General features: G+C 25.9%; 2 protein-coding genes across 5 annotated transcripts in view; one reads left to right on the top strand and one right to left on the bottom strand.

Annotated features, from left to right (window-relative positions):
* Positions 1-355: 355 nt before the first annotated feature.
* On the bottom strand, positions 356-12,156 carry Ype (yippee zinc finger protein). 2 transcript variants are annotated; one of them, XM_075367480.1, is made up of 3 exons: positions 9,913-10,038; positions 9,624-9,786; positions 356-1,015 (listed from the first exon to the last, which is right to left on the bottom strand). In XM_075367480.1, the coding sequence occupies exons 2-3, from the start codon at positions 9,782-9,784 to the stop codon at positions 817-819; spliced, it is 360 nt and encodes a 119-aa protein (XP_075223595.1). In that variant the 5' UTR covers positions 9,785-9,786; positions 9,913-10,038; the 3' UTR covers positions 356-816. The 2 variants fall into 2 exon arrangements, with proteins under 2 accessions (XP_075223595.1, XP_075223594.1); XM_075367479.1 differs by lacking the exon at positions 9,913-10,038 and adding an exon at positions 12,008-12,156 and having other exon boundaries at positions 359-1,015.
* Positions 12,157-12,316: 160 nt separating this feature from the next.
* The window catches only part of LOC142325568 (uncharacterized), a 71,725-nt gene continuing 60,277 nt past the window's right edge, over positions 12,317-23,764 (top strand). For all 3 annotated transcript variants that reach the window (XM_075367474.1, XM_075367475.1, XM_075367473.1), the window contains exons 1-2: positions 12,317-12,863; positions 15,892-16,064. In XM_075367474.1, coding sequence (XP_075223589.1) covers positions 12,548-12,863; positions 15,892-16,064 — 489 coding nt within the window. In that variant the 5' untranslated portion in view covers positions 12,317-12,547. The remainder of the gene's footprint in view (positions 12,864-15,891; positions 16,065-23,764) is intronic.

The following is a 23,764-nucleotide window of genomic DNA, read 5'->3' as shown; positions in this document are numbered from 1 at the left end:
TCCTGTGGTCTCTTCTTTACACTGAGTGATTACCACTTATTTTTGGATCTTAAACACTAGCCCATGTTGTAGATATTTGTAAAATTAAAAAGAAAAAATCAACATATTGTTGAAATTAGTGGCAGGAGAATTTTTGAAAAACCAGTAAAGAAATAAGTGAAATAATAATATATTTATTGAAGTCAATATGAATGCATAAAAATAATAGACATGTCATTAAAATACACATCTAATTGTTTTAGTAATCTGAATGATGTAATTAGTAACTACTAACTTATTAAAAATAAGTAAAAAATTATTGGTTAGCAAACAAATTTTCTTTATTTAAAAATTATTTACAAGTTGGAAATCACCGAGGTAAAAAAAAAAAAAAAACAAAAACATTATTAATATTATTAAAAAAAAAAAAAAAACGACAAAAAATATCATAGAAAAAACTGTTTAACTAAATACAAAGAAATTGGTAAATATAATTTAAAAAAATATATATTTTTTTTAATCTTTACTAAATAATAGGTACATTTTTGGCAAAAAGATATCAGTCTATTAAAATGATGATGTGTGATGGTAAATTTCATGATGTTTTAAAAACCCTCAATTATATAATTATACTCATTAATTAATTAATATTAACAATTTTGTTAATATATTGTTACCTGTGTCAATCATCAATCTACCAACTTATCATATCATCAACTGCTGTACAACAAACACTTTATAATTTAGTGGCTGAACTTACAAACATGCAATGTAATGTAATGATATCATAATCATCATAATACAAAGTATAGTTTGAAATAATAAAATAAATTAAATTCAATCATCACCCATATGTTCATCAATACCATCACTCTCCGTTACAAGAGCTCTTTCTAATATTACACGACCTTCTTTATAACGTTGATTTTCTTCAGTTGCAAATTCATATATCCATCCCAACTTTGCATCACAATTTTTACATGACACATCCCGTACCATATGTCGTCCAGTTAACATAACACGATCTTGTACTTCACTATAAAAAAAATTAAAAATAAATTAATATATTTGGTGGTTTATAATTCATAAAATATTAAATGTATTTATATAATATATTTATTTATTGTTATATATTGTTCACATTGACTATATAAACAACTAATTATGATTTTCATGTCACTTAAATTCTGTATTTAAGTCAATTTAATTATAATATTCAATTTCAAAACAATATTAAAATCTCTTAAATTTTCATGCATTTGATACAAATAAGTCGCATGTGAAGCAAAGGTATAAGCCAAATATCTGTAGCTTACGTATCACATCTGAGGTACGCCTGTTGTTCCAAAATATTCACTTGTTGCCAAATGATGGGCTACACAAAAATGTTGCATGAATATCTATCTTATTATGGGAGAATATGTTGATATTCATTTGAGTTTGATTTAATTTCAAAATATCTTAGGTGGATAAATTCAAAATTATTTTGAATGATTAAGGGCTTTTATTATCTAACAGATTTCAAAATTATGATACATAAAAGGTCATCCTGTTCAATATTTCTGTAGTGCATTCCTATTCAGTACAACAAAAAGTTCTTGTAAACCTCTGTTTTATGTATTTTATCTGTTTACTCGCATTTTGCACCATTTAAATAGAAATCTATATCTCCAAAACAGATTAAGGTATTTTAATGAAGTATGGAACATCTTATTGAACTAATCCACTCTTTAAAGATAAATAAACATGAAAATTTTATGTTTATAAGTATCAAAATAGTGTCATCTTAATCTTTCACTCTATGATAGCTTAAGAATTATTGTTTATTAACTAAAATTTTACACATTTCATTGCAAACAAAATATCACCTTGTTTTTACAAATTGGATTCAAATGAGTGAATTATAATGGAAAACGTAACTGTGAGCCTATGCTCAAAGTTATCTGATAATAACTCCTATCTCTTCCATTATCTGATAATATTGAATCAACACTACTCATTTGGTTGATGATAAAATACCACCAAACCAATGATTGATAAAATCTCAGAACAATATAAATTTAATTTTTGAAAAAGAAAATCATATTACAACTTATCCTGCTTAACTCTAGGATTCTGTCATGAAATCTGTTGATTATGTTTCGCTGTAGTTTGTTCACTGGAATCTCTTCTTTTTTTAAATAGAAAATTGGGATGATTAAACAAACAATATTGTTAAACTTTTCTGACATTTGTTTACAGCTTAAAATTTAACTACTCCCCAAATGAAAATTTTAAAACCATTTTTATTGTTTTTCTAAAAACTTTTATTTTAATATAAGAAATTCTGAATTTTAAGAGGTGAAGAAGTATTACCTCTCTTAATTCTGCGGTAAGAATTTAAAAATAATTTCTACTAGCTATAGAAAAAAAATAAAATAAGCAAAAATCAATTAATAATTTAACAAATTGCATTCCGGCAGCAAATACTTTTAATTTCTTATCTTCAAACTTTTGGATAATTTAAATATATTACTTTTCTACACCAGTTGTCATTGTTCAAACTTTTTTGTTTATTAATTTTCATTGCCATATCATTTTATATTTTCTTTAAATAATATTTTTTTGGACTAAAAAACTTTTTTCCCTAACGTGATCACAGTAATTTTGTTTATTGTATTTATACAATTGTACATTTCCATTAAGCAAATAAAATCTGAACAGAAAAAAAGAAAATCCCATATTCAGTGAGAAATGAAGACACTACTAGAGCTACTGAAAATACTTGTTCACTTTAATAATTTAGTTTTAAGTATATTATTCTGGTAAAAAATTTAGTGTTACATAAAAACTATATCACAAAAAAAAAGTTTAAATAAACATTTAAGAATATATACTAAACAATATTTATTGCAGTATATTTTGGTAAATGAGTAAACAAAGCCATTTTATTAATTATTGACAATCCAGGAAAACTTACACGTGAGTAAAACAGTAATTTTTAACTGTTTACATTTCAATTTGTAGTATAGTACATATCTTCAATTTTATTTTTAATATTTATGATTTGCTGTTGTAAATTCTCTTTTACTTTGTGGTATTGGAAATAAACAGAATTGCACTGAATACCATCTAATGCTGGTTTACTTGATAGTGACAATATCTGGTCCAGTTACATTGTTTTCTTCACTTCCTTCCACTCTTTATTCTGGAAGTGAATGTTTTTAATAATAGTATCGTTACCAAAAGCTATTGAAATAGCTAAATTGTAATCAACCCCTAAGATCCAAATCTCTTTCCTGTAGACTTCAAAATGTTGAATTGTTTGATACACTTGCTTAGTGAAAAATTTCTTCATCATAAGTATTATAAATTATTAATAGATTAAAGAACAAAGCTAGTTTTTGTCAAGGTTTATTTTTTTTGTATTGCTGTTTAGTTATATTTTCCTGTTCTTTTTGCGTGTGATACATTACATCATATAAATTAATTGCTTTCCAGGCAGATAAGCTTCAATATATTTTTCACAAAGTAGTCTTTTTGAAAAATATTGTATATTTTATAACACTGGTCCATCAGTAGTGGAAAAATTATAGCATTGGCTGGGTAAAAAATAATTTTAATTGTTTTTAATCCAGCGACAAATGTGCACAATATGGTTATATATCAGTAAAACAATTTTCCAGTCACTCTTTCTTAATTCATTATTCCATGATCAAATTTCTTCTTAAAAAATATCAGAAGTCATCCACGCTGATTTGTTACACTGATATTTTGCTGGCAGATTTTTTATATTTATCATGGTAGATTATAATAATGTCTTTGAAACACCTTGGGTCTTTGACTTGTCAATCACTAATAAAAACTAATCACAAATAATTTCTAATAAGAAGCTTTGCAAACACCGCTGTAGTTACAGATGACAAATTGTGTGTGGGTTATGGGTAAGAACCAGAAACAAGGGCACAATCATCACAGTGGAAGGATCCAAATTCACGACGACTGAAAAAAGCATGACGTAAGTCAGTCGAATGTACAATTTGGTGGATTTCTCCGATTCATGAATATCATGCATCATGAATTTACCCCCTTGTGTTTGCACAAAGTGTGTGGACGAAAAGGCCTGCACTATGGCAAAGCAAAAATTGTCTCATCATGCATTCTCAATTGTGGAATTTTTGGCCAAATTCAAAATTTTGGAGCTTCTGCCTAGTCTTAAAACTTTCTAATCAACTCTTGCATATTCATGTTAGTGAGATTTCTCTGTATTATATGTTCAATTATTAAAACCGCTGTTCATGAGAAATTATGCTAACCAAAAATGAACCCATTTTTAAACCTTTTTGTTAAATATATAGCAGTGTTACCAAAAGGTTATAATGGCAAAATAATAAGCAATTTTATTTCAGTGAGATAACAAATATTTACTTATAATTTATTATCAAAGAACTCTTTTACTAATGTCATGTTCATGCTATCTTTCTCTTTTTTAAGATAAGTTATCTATTCAATTTATAAGAGAATCACATTTAAGTTATGTTGGGCGATCTGAATAGGAAAGTTAAGTGGTTTACTTGTTTTTAAGCTAAATTTATGTTTTCATTGCCTAAATGACAACACTTAGTTACACTTAATTTTTTACTAATTATAAAAACACTATTACAAGTACTGATTTTATAGTGTTCTGTAAGTAATTTATTACCGACTGATAATTAATATATATTTATTTTTCATTTATCTATTTTCTTACATATGCTTTATTGCTGTTTCCACAGATGAGAACTGTTTAAAAATCAAAATGGCCATATAAATTTTAAGGAAAATGTTTGTTAATGGTTTTAAAACATAAACTTAACTTTCCAGTTAGTTAATAATAATTTAGTGTAGTTCTTTATTTGTATATAATAATAATAACAAAAAAACAATTTCAAACAGATTTGAAATTTGAAAAAATTTATGAAACAAACTTTTAAGATGATACTAAAAATTTATTTTCAAAAATTTCCCAAAGTATTAGGGTACTAGTTAAGAAGATATTAGTTTTTTGATACAGCAAAAACTGGTACAAATAAAATATGATTGTCTAACCTCATTCAAGACATGATCCCTTCAAAATCCTTCCATTCCCTCATTCATAGTTTTTCAAACTTTAACATTCATATTCTTAAATCTACTACATCAGCTTTCATCATTGTAGATTAAATTGCTCCTTTGATTATATAAAATATATTTGAGTAAAATAGAATATATATATATATATATATATATATATATATATATATATAAATATATATTATTTTATTTCATTAGATAACCAAAGTACAGAATTAATAAAGTAGATTGACTTACCTTATTCCACTATATATGCAGAAGCACTTTCACAATTTACTCGCATCAGCTGCATTTCATGTTCATACATTCATCTTAAATTACAATTACAAACTTCATAAAATATATTAACTTATCATGCATTTATTTATTTTATTTAAAATTTAAAACCTTTAATCTTTTTATTTTAAGAATTTAAACTTTTATTCAGTTAAATTAAAACAAAATTTAAAAATGAAATTGTAAAAAATTTTACATACGTGAAGATATGATGTAAAGGCATAAAAAAATCAAATAAAAATAATTTTAATTAAAACAATTATGAATGTTGTCCATTTAACTGAACTTACTTTACTATGCTAAATGAAATATATTAAATTATACATCACTATTAAAACAGATGGTGGTGCCATTTATTGCAGCTTTCAAAATAATGTCATCCTCGTATTCTGTCTGAAGGTTGAACATATAAAATTTATTTTTTGTTTATATATATATAGTATCTTTCTAAAATGTTTAATCCCTTACTATTTGTATTCATATTATATTTTTTATCTTCCAGTATTTTAAAATTTTTCCTAATATCAGATATTGTATGTTTATTCTTAATCAGATGGTTAAATACATCAAGAAACCCAATTTATCTTTTTTATAATTTCTAAAATGTTCCAAGAATCTAGCCTTAAATGATCTAGTGGTCTTTCCTATATAAATATGGTCACACTCATTACATTCAATTTTATAAATATCACTCAAATTATACAAATCAGATGAATAATATTTATTACTTATTAGGTGTTCTTTGTCTGCTATGGGTTTAAATTTATTATCATTAACTTTTGTAATATATTCAACTATTTTATCAGTATATACATATTTTAATATACATTGTCAACTTTTTGTATGCTGTTTAATGTTATTAAATATGTATTATTTTTAATTTTTGACATTTGTTTATTATATATATATGTACTAAAGAATTATCATAACCATTGTACATGGCAATTTGTTTTATAATACCTATTTCTTTGTTTAATTTATTTTTCTTTTCATTATACTTTGTATAATTAATTGCTCTATTTACCATGTCTGTGTAAGTACTAATTTTGTGTGACCATGGGTGATTTGAAGATCTATGTATAGGCGTTTTGTTAGATGTGGATTTCCTACATACTGAAGTTACACATTGATTATTTTTATTATTAATTTCAATATTAGTATCTAAATAAAGTGTTTTTCTTTTATTATCAATTTCAAAGGTAAATTTCAATCCATATAGTAGGAATTTAATTTGTTCAAAATTATTTAATACTCATTACATATAACTGGATTAAAGACTACAAAAATATTGTCAACATATCTAGTCCATAATAAAATATCATGCGTATGAATTATCACGTAAACAAATTTACTTTCAAACTCCTGTAAATAAACCTCAGATAAAATGGATGATAAAGGAAAATCCATCGGTAGAGTGTTTTCCTGGATGTAATACTTATCAAATTTAAAATAATTCTGTTTGAATATATTTCTCTTATAATAACAATAATATTTTCAATAAATAAGGAAGCTTCATGATTTTGCATTAATTTAGTTTATTCTATGGGTACACTAGGATACATATTACTAATATCATAGCTAATCATCCTAGTTTTATCACTAAGTTTTAATACTTTTTAAAAGTAGCCTACTGGAAATTAAAAAAAATGTATGAATACAAACAGTAAGGGATTAGACATTTGATAAAAATATATATATATGTACAAAAAATAAATTTAATATGATCAACCTTCACATACAATACGAGGATGACATTATTTTAAAAGCTGCAGTAGATGGCACCACCATCTATTTTGATAGTCATGTATAATTTAATATATTTCAATCAGTATAATAAAGTAAGTTCAGTTAAATGGACAACATGCATAATTAATTGCTTTACTTAAAATTATTTTTATTTGATTTTTTATTTTAATTTTAATTTGATTTTATGTCTTATATTTTTTCATGTGTAAAATTTTTTACAATTTAATTTTTAATGTTAATTTTTCATATTTTAAAATTTTGTTTAAATTTAACTGAATAAAAGTTTAAATTCTTAAAATAAAAAGATTAAAAGTTTTAAATAAAATAAGTGCATGATAAGTTATTATATTTTATGAAGTTTGTAATGTAATTTTAGTTGAATAAATGAACATATGATGCAGCTGATGATTCCACTACATATGTAAATCATCCTACTTTATTTATTCTGTTCTTTGGTTGATCTAATAAAATAAATGTATTTGTATATAGTACAGAAGAGTATATAATTTTTAATAATAACTATGTATATTATTTTAAAAACTTCTCTTTATATTAAACTGAAAATTAAAAATTATAATGGATCAGGTACTTTCTTGATACGTGTCACTACCTGTTTTGTTCTTCTTGTTCTCTAAAATTATTTTTTTATGGATTCATTGAGTTTCAAACTCATATCATCTACACACAAATCAAGCGCTTAACTAAAATCACACAATAACTCAACAGTAACAGATGTCAATTTTCACCTTATATGGTTATTACACCATTACAGCGACAGTGTCTCAGCATCATCGCTACTTCAGCACACTATTGATGGTAATGTTAAACTAACTTAACCTAAACTTTATATTATAAGTTATTTTAAAAATAAAAGTAAACATTCCTAATAGCATTTTTATACATATTGTCAATAAATAAAATAGGCAGCCTTCTCAGGAGCCATTATTACTATGTACTTCTTTAATCACAATTCTTTTAATTGGACAAGCTTTTATTGCAAACTCACTTCTTGCATCCCAATAATAAAGTAAGTTATTTTGTGTTATGAATTACACAGAGTTGGTTATGGATAATACCACATTTTTGAAGAAAAACAATAGCATAAGCCAAATCATGAACCATATTTACAAGCATAACATAATTCATGTTACTGAAACAGCATTGCAAAACAATAAATATCACTAAACCTGATACACATTCAAGTACAGAATAATAATCAACATTATCAATTTTTTCCATCATTTCCTAATGAAGGATATAGTTATCAGTACGATAAAGAAATTAATAATTAAATAAAAATAGTAATTAAAATATTACTATGTAATTACAAAAACAAATAATCATATGTAAAAGATAAGACATAATGATCACTACAAGAAAGTATATTACAAATATACTTTAATTTCAAGATAAAATAGAAACTAATAAATAATGAAGGAATGTTAATTACCATTAATCATAATGGTTGTAGGCAACCTGAAATGTATCTTAAATCATTCCCAAAAATGACAGATATATAAATAATTTTAAAAAATTAATTCAAAATAAGTTAAATATTTTATAATTTTGAATGTACAAATTACTGAATATTATTAGTGAATTTTAGCCACATTATCAATTAAGTCAATATAGCTTTTAAATTAATGCTCATTAAAAGTTACATTCAGAGCTTTCAGTATTACACTTTTGTTTTTTACATTTTTTTTTTATTAGATCATTTCAACTTCATTATTTTTTTTGTGACTATGGAAGAGAGGTGGAAAAGGTTAAAAAGATGGGTTTGTCACTCGTAAAATCAAACTGGACAGCATTCCTAATGTGATCAATGCTACTTGTTAATTTAGGATTAATACTATCTAAAAATTATAATTATTAGCCTTTTTCTAGCAATATGGTTCCTTGATTTTGGTGTACATTCATTGAAATATTACATGGATTTTGGTTTTGTTGATAATGTTACTGGATGGATGACTTTAAGCATATGTTCTACATATTAGTCATTAAAATGTCACTTCAATTAATAAGTTTTTTGCAGCAAATTAATTCTGAAATATTTATTAACTTTTTTTTTGGTGTAGGATAGAATATCCTACATATGTGTAGTAGGATATGTGTGAGGTTATTTATTTCAGAAATAAATAAAATTTGTATTAAAAAAATGAATATAAGACTTCAAATTTAATAATACATAATGGTGATTTATTTGCTATCCAATAAACAAAGTAAATTGATTTTTACATTCGTGTTACATTATTAACAGAATGTACACAATACATACTGGGAAAAGATAGTTGAACACTATGAACATTCATAATTGAAATTTCTTCCTACCTATAGGTTTCTACAGTTACAATGAGTCAACTGCAACATATCTTCTAATATAGTTCAAAGCAATGGTATAATTTGTTACTGGCTATGTTCTACATTTAACAGCAATCACATTAAAAAAATATTTACAAAATACATAAGCTGTTTAACTAAGAATGCTAAAAGAAAACATTTGAGTAAATTATTATTATTATATTACTTGCCTATAATTCAGATTAACAACTTTATTAAAAAGAAAGGCTCTTCCAGTAGCACCTGTAAATCTGGTACTAATCAGTTCACTACGATTTGTCAAAATTGTGTCACAAGAAGCACAAGAGAATAGACGAGAACCTCCAATATGATCTAAAAATATACGACCCATTTCTGAAAAAAAAGGAATAAATAAACAAAAGGAAAGAAAAATGAAATTAAAAATATATTAACACCTATTAAAAATGTAATATTTGCAATAAATTTATAATAAACAATTAATTTGGCTATGTACATTACCACATTTCAAGTATATACAACAAAACTGGGGAGCGAATACAACTTGATACAGCAAAGACCAAGTTAGTTCAGAGTTGTAAAAAATAAGATAGCATATTTTAAGATAAATTATAAGAGAACAAAGAATAATTATTTATAAGAGAACAAAGAATGATTATTCTTTAGAATAACTATAAACATGTTTATTAGGTATTTTCTTATCTTTGACCTCGCAAAAGTATATAAGATAATAATACTATATAGAACAATTGTATAAAAAAATAATTTTATAAAGGGCAAAATTCAATTTTATTCTAAATCATCAATATAAAACAATTATAAATAAGTCTTAATTGATTAGGGTAGAGAAAATTATTTAATATTTTTACTGATGACATTAATATTAAAATTAGTGCAAATTAAAATTATACTTAATAATTAGAATCTTTAATTTATGAGGTTAGAATATTTTAAGAACTTTTAAAATATTTATTTTGGCCAGCTCTTATTTAAGAGCATTCATTTACTGTATTTTACCAAAATGTCGTATGATTATAGCATTTTTTTGTTTAATATGCTACTTTTTTAATGTGTGGAAAATTAAAATTATAAATGCATTACGGCATGCTGTAATTTAATTACTAACAACTACAAAATCAATAGCTTAATCATCAAAAATATCACTCTTATGGACTATAGTGTCAATAAGTGAGTATTAATAAGGGAGTTATCAAGTATAACTCACTTATTAGACACTCTAGGCTAATGCATAGAGTTCTAGAGGATTTATGTTTATTGGTCTACTATATAAATAAATAGTAGGGATTAAAAGATATTCCACCATCATATACTGATAATTTAGCATATTCTACTAAAATTTAAATTAAGCTTTAATTGTGAGAAAATAACTTTTTACTTCCAAAACTGTAATTAGGAAAATGTAAAGCCATTGTACTTACACAAAAAAAATCCCTAAATATTTTAAACAATAATTATTTTAAGAAACATTAACAGCTTTCAAAATAGTTTTTAGGCTTTGATTTGTATTCAGAATAATGTACTGTATTACAGAAGGAAACCTAGACTGATTTTTACATGATACAAGCACATTACAGTATGAACTGAACAAACTGTATTACCTGATATGATCATCAATCTATTGTTACCAGTGGATAAACTGTTGATTGTAATCTGATTGAAAACTGACACTGCTATAATGCAGCTACATAGATTTCATATTTCAATTTTTATGATATTAATCTAAGGAATTTTAATCTTTTAGTTCAGTTTCTCATGCTATTGTTGTATACAATGAAGACCAGCATTTTTTTATAGTTCCAATTTTGTTACAAAGAAAAAAATGAAACAATAATAAATATTCTGAAAACTAGAAGATTATAATATTAAAATGCAATAATTTATAAAAAATATAATCAGAGGTCAATTAACCAAGAATACTCAGTGTTTTTACTATCCTGTAATATTACAGCTGTTACTACTTTATAAAATCCTTATACAATTCTTAACTCACATCATCACAGTGAACCTACCTTTGTACTTTCATATTCCTTAAAACACAGGCTAAATTATGTTAGAGCCAAATTCACTCAGGTTAAGTTTGACAATCATTTTATTATTGCAGAAATAAGGAGTATATGATTTAATTTAGAGATAAAAATAATACAAAATGACTTTTAAATAAAGGCCTATAGATTCAAAGCCCAATGTTAACATTTATTTTTATTGAACAGGGTAAATTAAGTAATGATAAAAAATATTTGTGTCATTTATATAGGTAAGCATACAACTAAATTAATGAAAACAATTAAGAAAATTAAACCAGTTAACAGCTTTTATTTATTTATAATTGCTGTTGATCACACAATATCAGTTTACTAGAGTGAAATAAAAAAAATTAATCAAATTTAATTGATAATAGTAAAGTTGTAATGTTAAACTACGTAGTTAGACATGCTGTAAAAGATAATTATTTCAGCACGGATGATAAATATATAAGTAACCATTTCCCAAAGCCACATGAGCAACAGTAACATAAACACAGAACAATGTAAGATCAATAAAATGTTTTCCAATATAAACATAAAAGAAATCAAACCTTCCAATTAACTGATGAATTTATTTTTTGTTCTTACTCTTCAGGAAATATGTAGGTCACTACCTGCATCAGAATGCTACTTTCATTACGAAACAAAAGATTACGAACAGAATCAAAACAACAGTGACGTCGAATCAGCTGTTTTGATGTCAAACTACGATGTTGCCAACATAAAGAGTGAGTAGGTCCCGTTGAAATTCCAAGTTGTATAATGGTTATAACAAAGAGAAATTTTACCTGCATCGAATTTCTCTTTTTTACATAGCTGAATTCTGTTTCTCAGTTTGCAGCCATGGAGCAATGCATCTTTTCAGTAAACAGTGTTGTTCCCGGCGCTGAGGTTATATCGCATGGGGTGCTTTTCTAGTCTTATATTTGTTATTGTGTTGAAAATAATATAATTTTTAGATTGTCGTTAGTATTACATTTTTATCGATTAATTTTACTTATCAGTATTAAATGACCTTTATAAGATCGTCGAAGATGCTCTGTTGAGATAAAAATACATTTCGCAAATTTATTGCTGATGCTTAAGTTACAATGAATCCTAAGGATATAGTTGCCAATTTATGCAGCTCCAGAAAACTTGACAGAGATAACGCTGTATCAGATCTCGATAAGCTGCTGCTTACCTGCTCTCCCCAGGAGAGGGTAGCTCTCGAAACAGAATTATTAAAATTGCTTAATAATTCTCATAATAGCTGGGAAACCAAACAAGGATGCTTAGCTGGTGCTAAGTCACTTATACCATTTGTTGATCATGATAATGATAAAGAATCCGAGTTTTTATTACAGATGAAGGTTATTGCAGAAAAATTACTGACTGATACGGAAATTCGTGTTAGAACTGAAGCAGGTTTGTTTATTTTAATATTGCTTATTGAATTTAATCCCAGTTTGAATAAATTTTTTATATTTATGTTTACTTGTTCCAATTTCAAAATTACAAAAATTTTTAGTTAAGAGAACATTTTAAGCTTTTTCGTGCTCAGTTTTTGTACCAGTTTTTAAAAACTTCAATGAGTATGTCTTGCTACTAGAATATTTCTTTTCTTTTTAAGTGTAATAGTCAGTTTTTTTATATGTATGTACCATGTTTAGAAAATCCTAAATACTTTTTAAGTCATTATTGTTCTTTAATTTAAGGTAAAATGTCTGAATTAACTGTCATTATACTGAAGTTGATTTTGGTGAAAACTAGTTAAATTTTGGTTGTCGAAGTTAGTTAAGCCAAATTTAAGAATTTTGTATTGAATTGTTTATGAACTGAACTAATAATTCTAGTATAGATTTGGCATCTCCTTACAAAGAGACTATATAAATGCTTATGATCTGTGCCTGAAGTTTTAATTTAACAAATTCTTTATATCATGCCTTTTTCTGTAGTACTATGTTCTTTTTCTTGTTGACATTGTGTATTCTTAACATGAAAACATTTTTTGTTATTTGAGATTATAATAGTGTTGTTGTGGTGGTGTGACTTGTTCTGTAGGGCAAAGTACCAACTGAAAAACCTTGAAACTATTAAGTTATTTCATTGTAGTTCGATTATATTGCTTTCATTTTATGAGATAATTTCAAATTATTTAATACATATTCTGTTTAAAATTGTTTTTTGTAAAGTGTAACCACAGAACATTATTGAACTGTATATATATATATATATACACAAAGCAGTTATTGTAAATAATTTTATTTTAAAACCTTAGCTGTCAGCTTAATTTTGTACGTCTGGAAGTACTAAAAATTTCAACAATGTTGGTTTTTTCCATGTGAGGGACACCAGTTATTTAATATTGTTTAAAATAATCATAATTGTTTTTTTTTTTTTTAAATTGCCTAATGGAAATTCTTAATGTAAATATTAAAAGTATTTTATTTCAGCTGAAATTATGACTGTATAGAATATTTCAAATTCCTCAGTTTTTTTTTTTAATATATAATAATAAATATTTGATTAAACAGTAGTATGGTTATTTAATTATTATTATTTAGTGTAGCATTAAATATTTCCTCCTTACTTCTATTTTTTTAAAGTGTCATTTACATAAAACCTTGGCTTTAATTTTATAGCATAAGATTATGTAAAAATTAATTTTGAAAGTGTTTATAAATCCACTTTACTATTAAGTAAAGTATACGTCATAATTTATACAGTAAAACCCTTCTTTAGTAATATTTTGACTTTTATAAAAAGTTATTAAAAGGGGTTATTGCCTAATAGAGGTCTGACCTTGTTGTATGACTAAATAAGTTTTACAAGGTTGAAGGTAAATTTTAGAAAAAGAAGTAAGAAGTTAAAATATATTAACGTTAATTGATATCCTATTAAAAAAAATATATATAAATTCACATGAATAAAATGAAATAGGCCTAAGTAAAAGTAAAATATTATAATCTTTTGTTTAATTTCATTAGGTTACATTAATGTGAATTGAGTGTAGCAATGGATTGAATTTAGAAACAAATTGTTATATATTAGTTCAGTTAATTTATGGAATTTATAATAAAATGTCATCACTGCCTTTTATTTCTTTAAGAAAAATATAAAAGTAATATTAGAATTATTATATGGAAAGCTCGCCATCAATATATGTGGTCATGATATACTTTGGAAATGATTATTATTAACATTTATTTTAATGATTAAAAGTACATCTATTTTCATTAGAAATTCAGTTTACAGAATTCCTTATTTGATTTTAATTTTTTATTAATAAATTTAACATTTATTTGTTGTTAGTAATATTTGGTATTTAGTGATTTTAATTCATTTGCATTCAAGTATAATAACGCCACTGTCGTATCAAGTAGAGAACGATTATGGTATTCAAAGTTTATACAGAATGTTTCAGGAGGAAAAGGAAATAATTTTGAAACTGATTCTAGAGCTTGAAATAAAGAAAAAGGTTCGTATAAACATATGTCCAAACATGCTTTGTTATTAAGTTACAGCTAGCGAAATATTTCGCCTGGATTTCAGTTCCCCCCGTTGAATGGGAACATACTGACATTTTTAATGTGTTACTTAACAGGTTAAACTGATAATTTTTTGTGTTTTTTCACCTGAGAACTATAGTAAAACAGGTTCCAGACATATCTCCCATAGTTTTTATGGTAACCAGCATAAAACAGAAAACTTTTGTGACAAAAAACACATTTTTTTTTTAGGTTAGAAGTCAATAACTTGTTAAATAAGTAAATGCATAAATTTAATTATCAAATATTGTAGAGAATTTAATTCTAAGAAAATTTATGTACTAAAGTCTATGAAAAAAGTTATTAAAAACAAAACAAGAAAATTTAACCGAAAAACGTTATGAATTTGTAAAAATTAAAAATGGCCATTTTTAGTTCCATAAATTTTAGGCCTTTGAATTTTTAATAATCTTTGTGAGAAACGTACAGTTGCCAGTGCTCCTGTTTCATATACATACATCATACATGATGATAAAAGGGAAAATGCTCTTTATGTGGTACAGCTTAATCATACAATGAGCATGCAAAGAAGTTATGTGAATCAACATTCCACAAAGTATAGTATAGAGGACATTAAATGCTCATGGACTGTGTCCTTATCATGTTCAGAAACTTGAACACATCCAGCTTGTATAACTACAGTTTTATCAATAGGTTAGCCATACTTACTGCTTAATTTTATTCATACTATTTGAATATACGTTTACCCATATGCTTCTTTTGCTTTGCATGTATTGCAGCCATAACAAATTAATGTATCCCTTTTTGTGAGAAATTGTACATTAATATATTTCAGTAAGAAAAATTGTAGATTAATATATGTTATTTTTTTACAGGATTAGTAGAATTTCGCTACGATTAATATTTAAAAATTTAATGTGAAAACATGTACTGTACTGTTTCAGGTGCAGTATTAGGAGTTTTGTGTCAAAAGTTAGGACCAGAAGTTTATAAAGATGTAAGAGATTATGTGATAGAATTAATTCAGAGTAATTTGGAACGACAAATCAGGGATGATGAAGCTTCATATCTGGAGCAAAAAGAAACTGAAAAACTGATGGAAAAATTGACACAACGTGTAAGACCATTTTTATTGTAATTAACATAATGTCTTGTCTAAAATTTTTAATATAATCTCGTTTTAAATATAATTTAAAATGTATTTATCTTCTTAATCTATATTATAAATTTATGTGCTTATTAACATATACGGTTCATTTTAAAAATGTGCTTGTAAACTAGAAAAGCTATGAAGAATTTTAAGTGGAGAATTTCATGATTTGTGAGTGCATTAAAAATATCTTATTGACAAGTTTGAAACCTGCACAGTTTTTTCCAGTGTAGCAGCTAACTTTACTTTTCTGAACGGAAACTTACAGTATTTAGAGATATAACACATAATTTTAAGACATTTTTATAAAGAAGATTTTCTCCTTAGTGGATCCATTCAGGAGCTAAATTTTCATTTCAGCTTTACCTATTGACAATATAAGTTATTGACCCAAGAACTGTACACTAATTTTACACTTTGTTGCTATTTCAGTGGTGTTATGTTTTCAAAATAGCTAATTAATTAGTTAATTTGTAACAATAAATTACGGTCAGTCCATTTGAAGTATCCCAAAAAAACATGAACTGGTTGCTAGACCAGTTTAAAAAAACTGAAACTTACCTGCTTGTTTCCTACATGTTTCAGGACCTTAAAAATATTTTTTTTAAATTTTTTATTTAAGCAGTTTACCTGTGGCGGCCATTTTTGTTATAGTGTGCACACCTATTTTTGTGATTGTAAGGGTTTACAGAAAAAAATCATAACTAAAAAACTATTAACCCTGAAAGGATGAAACAAAAAGTAATACCATTATGGCTCACTAAATAAGTGCCCCAAGGGGGTTTCTTGTCTTCTTTGCACTTTATATTTAGCCCCTGTGTTGTTGAAGTTGTCGTTTGCAATATTTAAAAAATTAATGATAGGTCGTAATTTAATAACTTAAATAATACCAGTAACTTAATACAATTTTGATTAAAAAATGCTTGTAAAACTTACTTAAAATGAAATTTCAATGAGTAGCTTACATCTTTTTTGAAGAATTCTTATTTATTTTTATATTTATTTGTTTTTGTAAACACTATCGAAGAAAAAGTAAATTGTAGCAAAATTTAAATTATTCTTCAATGAAATAGCTCATTTTTGTAACAATGAAAGTTTATTATTTAGTGTGGTTAACCAACAGCTAGGATATCTCTTCTGATAATTCTCTTGAAATTATGTGAGAATGACCCGTCACTGTAGTTAGTTCAAGTGGTGTCAACTTTTTCAGGATTTGCAGATTGGTTTCCGCACTTTGTCTTCTTGAGACTTTTGAAACAATTAACACAAAGAGACTTTCCAGGAACTAAATTTAAATTTGGAAAAATATGTTATTTAAGAATTTGCTCTAATGTTATTTGTCTTAAGTTTTTCTTAACTGTTATTTTATGAGTTCTCAAAGTGTCACAATAGAACTGTCCATACAGGTGACTGAATTTTGACAAAAACCTTTTTTCATATTTACAAACACTAGTGACATCTGAATTAACATGTAAAAAAATAAGTTGTTGGCTTATACCATTAAAATCAAAAATTTTAATGAGTTCTTTTGGCACTGTACCACCATACAGTGTTTTATGACACCCTTCTTTCGTATAAATTCCTACAGAACATTGTTCTTCCATTGTTTTAAGTAGAATTACATGAAAATAATGTGAAAATTTTAACTGATTTTAAAATTTGCAGATATAATATTACTGAGTAAAACTTATCTATTTAATGAACACTTCCAAACACAGGGTGAAATTTGAGACACTCTGTAAAGATGTGAACAGGTCACTGACTAATATCAGACTGACCAGTCTTAACTGCAGAGCTAAATGTTGCAACATTAATTTTCCTGACGACTGGAAATGACTTCAAGCGCCTGTTATAACATGAACGCTGCAGTTGAATGGTTCAAACAAGTTTATTTCAACTATACTAATTAGTATAAAAGTGTTGATGTGCCAAGAAGACATGAAACCCCCTTGGAGCACTTATTTAGTCAAAATGGTATCGCTTTTAACAGGTTTTTCATGATTTTTGAGAGCTTATAACTTTTTTATTCGTATAATACATGAGAATCATTTTTGTTTGCCATAAACATCTGCAAGTTGTGCAAATTTGAGATTTTTTATCACCAGCCCAATCAGAGTTATTTGTGAAATAAGCCAAATGTGAATTTTGAAAAAAGAATTAGTTTTCAAAAATTCATAAAAATTTAGTGGTAAATATATCACCATTAATAAATATTATTTATGATAAAACTACTAACATATACCTACAAATAAAAAAGTAATTCAAACTCTGTATGCTACCCCTGCCTCTTGAAAAAAATGACCAAAAGTGAAATTTCACAGTTTTTCATGTTCAATTTTATTAGTATTTTTTTTCTCATAGAAAGAAGAGAGATAGGAAAATAAACCGCTTGACCAATCTTTTAAAATATGAATAAATTGCATTTTTGTTTCATCCTTCCACAACCAATATTTTTTTTGTTGTGATTTTTCCATAAACCCTTACATCACAAAAAAATCCCTTTCGGCACGCCGGAAGGCAGAGGTAGATTTCCCCGGTGCTAAGTACGGGATAAAAAATATTTCCACTTTAAAGTTAAGAAGAATTTCAAACTTACTCAATATGACAATGGTTGCATGTGAAAAAAGTTTCATATGTTTAGCGTACGACAAGCCCCATCTTCTTACAATTCCCGCAACACTTTGGTCATCCCTTACTGTAAGGGTTGGTCATATCAAAAATTGTTTCAGAGAAAAGTTTTAGGTAATGTTTAGAGAAATAACAACCACTTTAAATCGATTTGATTCTGTGTCCATTGTGGAGGTATGATTTTGTCTTCAAAACCCCATTTTTTCCACCCCTCGGTTGATGGTTGGTGATATCAAAAAACTTTACTCAGATAAATTTTAGGCTCTTATCCAAAGAATAGTAGGAGCATTAAATGAATTTGATATTTTAGTTAATAGGAAAGTTGTAGCTCTTTGTTTTGATTTTAATCTAGTAATTTTAAAAATTTCAAAAATGACTATTTTTTCCTTTCCTTTTGTATTTGCAGTGTATTGTGTAGTATGGTATTGAATTATGTTTTACAATTTTTGTTTTTTTACAGCGACATCAAATTAAGTTTATTTGATAGAGTAATATTCTATAGAATTCTCTCTTTAATGAGATATTATACAATCGGCCATGATTATATTTATAATTAAAATCAGAATTGTTTTGCTTTTTGGTGATGTTTTTATCGTCAATATGATTGGCTATTCAGAAACAAAACGTTAATTGCCTCCAGCCCCTTATATTCATTGATTTTGTTTAGCATTTTCTGTGTCGGATCAATGATTAACATGTTAGGTCATTTTAATTAATTTAAATCTTATCGTCTCATATTATCTAGAAGGAAAGGCATGAAATGCCACTGTAAAATTTTTTGTTTCTTGCAAATCATGTAACATGAAAAATGTATTTGAGGGTTTCCTTTTGTAACTGAGAAATGCTTGTAACATTTTTTACTTACTACTGCATGTGGTTCTACAAAATCAAGTCTCCATAGGTTTAGACTGTAATATGGGGTTATTGTGTGTATTAATAAATTACAGGCAATTCAACCTTTCTTCTCAATAATCAATAAATGTTGTTCTTTAAAATTATACTAATTTTATTTTATTGTGGTTTGAAGGTTACCAAGATGTATGTAGTTTTATCCAGGTGTATGAAATGATATTCATTCTTTTTTGTTTTGAGATAACAATTTATTAATTTTAATCACAAAAGTTTTTGAATCTAAAAGTAATCAATATAAAATGAAAAATATATTTGTATATATATATATATATATATATATAGAAAAGATAATCATTAATGAGTTCACTTATTTTAAAATATTTCTTTTGAGAGAGAAGTTTTTAATAAATCATCTTTTCATAAAACAAATCAGTGTGTCACAACAGTATAAATTGGTAAATGAAGCGCTTCAATGATGTTATCTTTGCATTGAAATTTCTCTTTTGATTGTTTCTGATGAATTAGTATATTTTTATTTGTTAATCTTTTTATATCATTATTGTATATGTTGCTTTTATCATTGATGAATAATTATTTTAAACTTATTTGTAACGTACATGTTTAGCATTTATACAAAACATTATGACTCCATTATTTTTACTACGACATCAGCTATGAACTTACTTCAGTTTCATTATTATTGGAACAGCATTTTTAAAAGCTTGTTTTTCAATAATATATGACTTAACAATCTTTTTTTTTAATATGCATCCATCAATATATATGTATAATCCATTAATATTTTGATGTTTGTATTGCAGGCACCATATATTAAGTTTCCAATTTTTCTGCATCGTATATTGACGTTTATATATTTATTCATTTTTTTTATTTTTTGTGCCTTATGATGTGATTATTTTTCTGGCTATATAGTTCTATTTTTGCTGCGGCAGGATAGTTGTAAAGTGAAAGTGTAGCACTCTTCAAAAACTTTGGGTACCAGGTTTTTGAAAAAGTTGACATTTCAAAACCCTCTCGGTAAAAAATAATACAAAAGTTAATTGTGGGAGGATATATTTATATGTATATATACCTGTGTTTGCTTATATTTTAATTAATGTCTGTTGAATAACTCTACATAAATTGTTGGAAAATGCCTAAAAAATTGTCTATATCTAGAGCATTGACGGCATAAAGGGGTTTTCTACAGAATTGAATACTAGACCATGAATACTGGTGTTCTTTGATGGTTGGGTTTCAACTAACCACACATCTCAGTTATGGTTGATCTGAGACTGTAGAAGACTACAATTTCATTTACATTCATACATATTATCCTCTGAAGTAATTCCTTATGGTGATTCTGGAGGCTAAACAGAAAAACAGAGGGCATAAAGAGTATTAGACAAAATTAAAAAATCTGTGGCCACCACATGATTTCTTGTTTGCCTATTAAATTACATATACTCATTTCTTTAAAATGAAAAGTACATAAAATTTTTTTTCATTAATAACTTCTGATATTTTTTCACAATTTTTTTTTTTATTGTAATTGAATTATTATTTATTGTAATTTTTTTTTTTTACCATCAGAGGTTAATAATTGTTTATAAATCAATATATATAAATTTAAAAAAAAAAAGTTCAAAAAGGAGATAAAGTTTGATTCGAACCGATGTGCCCTTCTAAGATACAAATATTTCATTAATTAAAATTTCATTTGGCTATAACTCTGAAACCAATGAAAATAAGTACCACTTATGATATATTGTTGAAAAGCTCTCAACAAGGTGTTAATACTGCAGTTAAGAAAAAGTCTTTTGTGGACACTTTTGACCCAGTTGATTGCAATTAAAACAGAAGGCGCACAACAAGGTGTTACAACAATGCTAAATCCAAAATTTCAACATTCTAGCTAATCGTTTTTGAGTTATGCGAGATACATATGTATGTAGATATGTACAGACATCATGTAGAAACTAGTCAAAATGGATTCAGGGATGGTAAAAATGGATATTTCTGTTGAAATCTGAAAACCGAAATTTTTTGTGATCACTATACTTTGTATAAGGAAGTAAAAAGGAGGAAGAGTACTTTTCATAATTTTTAATATTTTAATTTTTGAAGTGGTCAGAAAATTGAGCTTTAGTACAATGATAGTACTTAAGTTTATAAAATTCTGTTTTTAATCAATCGGATTTAGGGATGGGGATGTCTAATATTATTTATAAGTAATTTTTGTATTATATCTCAGAAACTCGTATGATTGGCTGTATGTATGGACATGGAGATATATATTTTTTGGTGTAAACTTTAATTTTGTGTAACCTTGTTGAAAAATATATATATATATTTTATTTTTTTTTTTACTTCTTAAAATATCCAATGTAAAACACAAAAATTGGAATCAAAAAACAAGTTTTTTTCAGGTTTGTAGTACAGTAGCAGAACAGATGAAAATAGACAGAAAATCATATTTTTTTTTGTATCTAATAAACATTTCTTTAGTAACAAAAGGAGGGTCTATCTATTTTTCATCTGTTTTGTTTCAATAAAAAACTGATTTTTATTTATTTTTTATTGGCTGTACTTACATTAATTTTATCAGAATTAATTTCTCTAAAAGTTTTTTTACTCAATCTTTTGCACTTAGTCATTTAATAAAGCTGTTGTACTACAAACCTAAAAAAAAGTAGTTTTTCGATACCAAATTTTGTGTTTTATATTGGATATCTTGTAAACTACTTGAGTTACAGTTCTGGGACTGTTTTACCCTATTTCCAAGCTCAAATTACATAAGAAACCACCAACTTTACTGTTTAATTTTTTGGTCCCAAAAATTATAGTAGGCCTTTTTTTTATTCGAGTAGCTGAAATCTGTACAAAATCTTTTGTTAGCCGTAACTTGAAAGCAAAGCGTTTCTAGACTTATGTTTATATGAAGTTTTAACATTATTTTCACTAGCAGAACAAGCCCTGAAAGGTCCGCCATTTCTTCATGCTACATTCTATAGAGCCAAAATACATTTAAAAAATTAAATAAAAGTATTTTTTCGATTCTTTATCTTATTCTTTAAATTATTGACTTTTACACCATAACAGTGAAAAACAAAACCAAAAAAAAAAAGAATAAATTGAAGAAATCAAAAAACATACATTGCACTGTATTGGGCCAATTATTAAAATATACTTAAATAAATTTGTAAGCTTGAAATGACTGAATAGGACCCATTTTTAAAATATCATTTTTTATAAATTAATTTTCAATTGAAAATCCAACTATATCTTGTATTAATCTAGACAACATGGGGAATTTATAAAAAAAAAGTGAAATTTAACTTGATCATTTTAAATGTTTTTGATTTTTGTTTGTAATTTCTGACAATTTATTGGATTTCATCATGTGGCTGTTACTAAAAATGTTATGTGTAGCTGGTGAGGCAACTGGTTCAGATGGGACCTAAATCTTTGTACTAAAAATATTGATTTTTTTTTTTTATCATTTATAATTTTGATGATTTATTTTATCATTATTCACTATAATTTTGATGATGGAAAATCTCAAGACTGTCAACTGGAACCCAACATTTTTTTTACTAAGAATTTTTATTTCTTGCCAATTATTCTTTTAAAACTATGTAATCTTTATGTTAAAAATATCATTGATCAAGGGTGTTAAATCAGATCCAAATTATTTTACTGAAACAGTTTTTCACCTTTATGGGTTAAATTTGCTTTCTGTACCCAGTCTCAACCAAACCAATAAGAAGTTTTTTTTTTCACTGTTACTAATATTATTGATAATGATTATATTCATTAATAAATCACTTATATTACATAATAATATTCATAATTCTTATTTCTATTTATTTTATTTTTATAAAATTAACTTTGTAGCACTAAATATTGTTTGATTTTTCCATTCATAAAAACGGAATGATAATAATAATTTTTATTTAAAATTAAGTAATTTTACCAATCTTTTTGAACATAAGGGACAGCACCAGGAAAGCTTTGTAATCATTTGCCGATTTTTTATTAGTAGTTGTGGATTTTGGAAATTGTTATCGAAAGTTATTGTTAGTTATATCAAGCAATTATGGTTATTGGGGGATAGAGGATAAGAACATTTCTCAGGAATTTTTGTTAAAATCTTCATGAGAAACTGTTATAATGATGCTTATATT

Source organism: Lycorma delicatula, chromosome 5 (assembly GCF_047948215.1).
Source record: "Lycorma delicatula isolate Av1 chromosome 5, ASM4794821v1, whole genome shotgun sequence".
NCBI lineage: Eukaryota > Metazoa > Arthropoda > Insecta > Hemiptera > Fulgoridae > Lycorma > Lycorma delicatula.
Note: the sequence above shows the minus strand (reverse complement) of the source record. Positions and strands in the feature narration are given on the sequence as shown.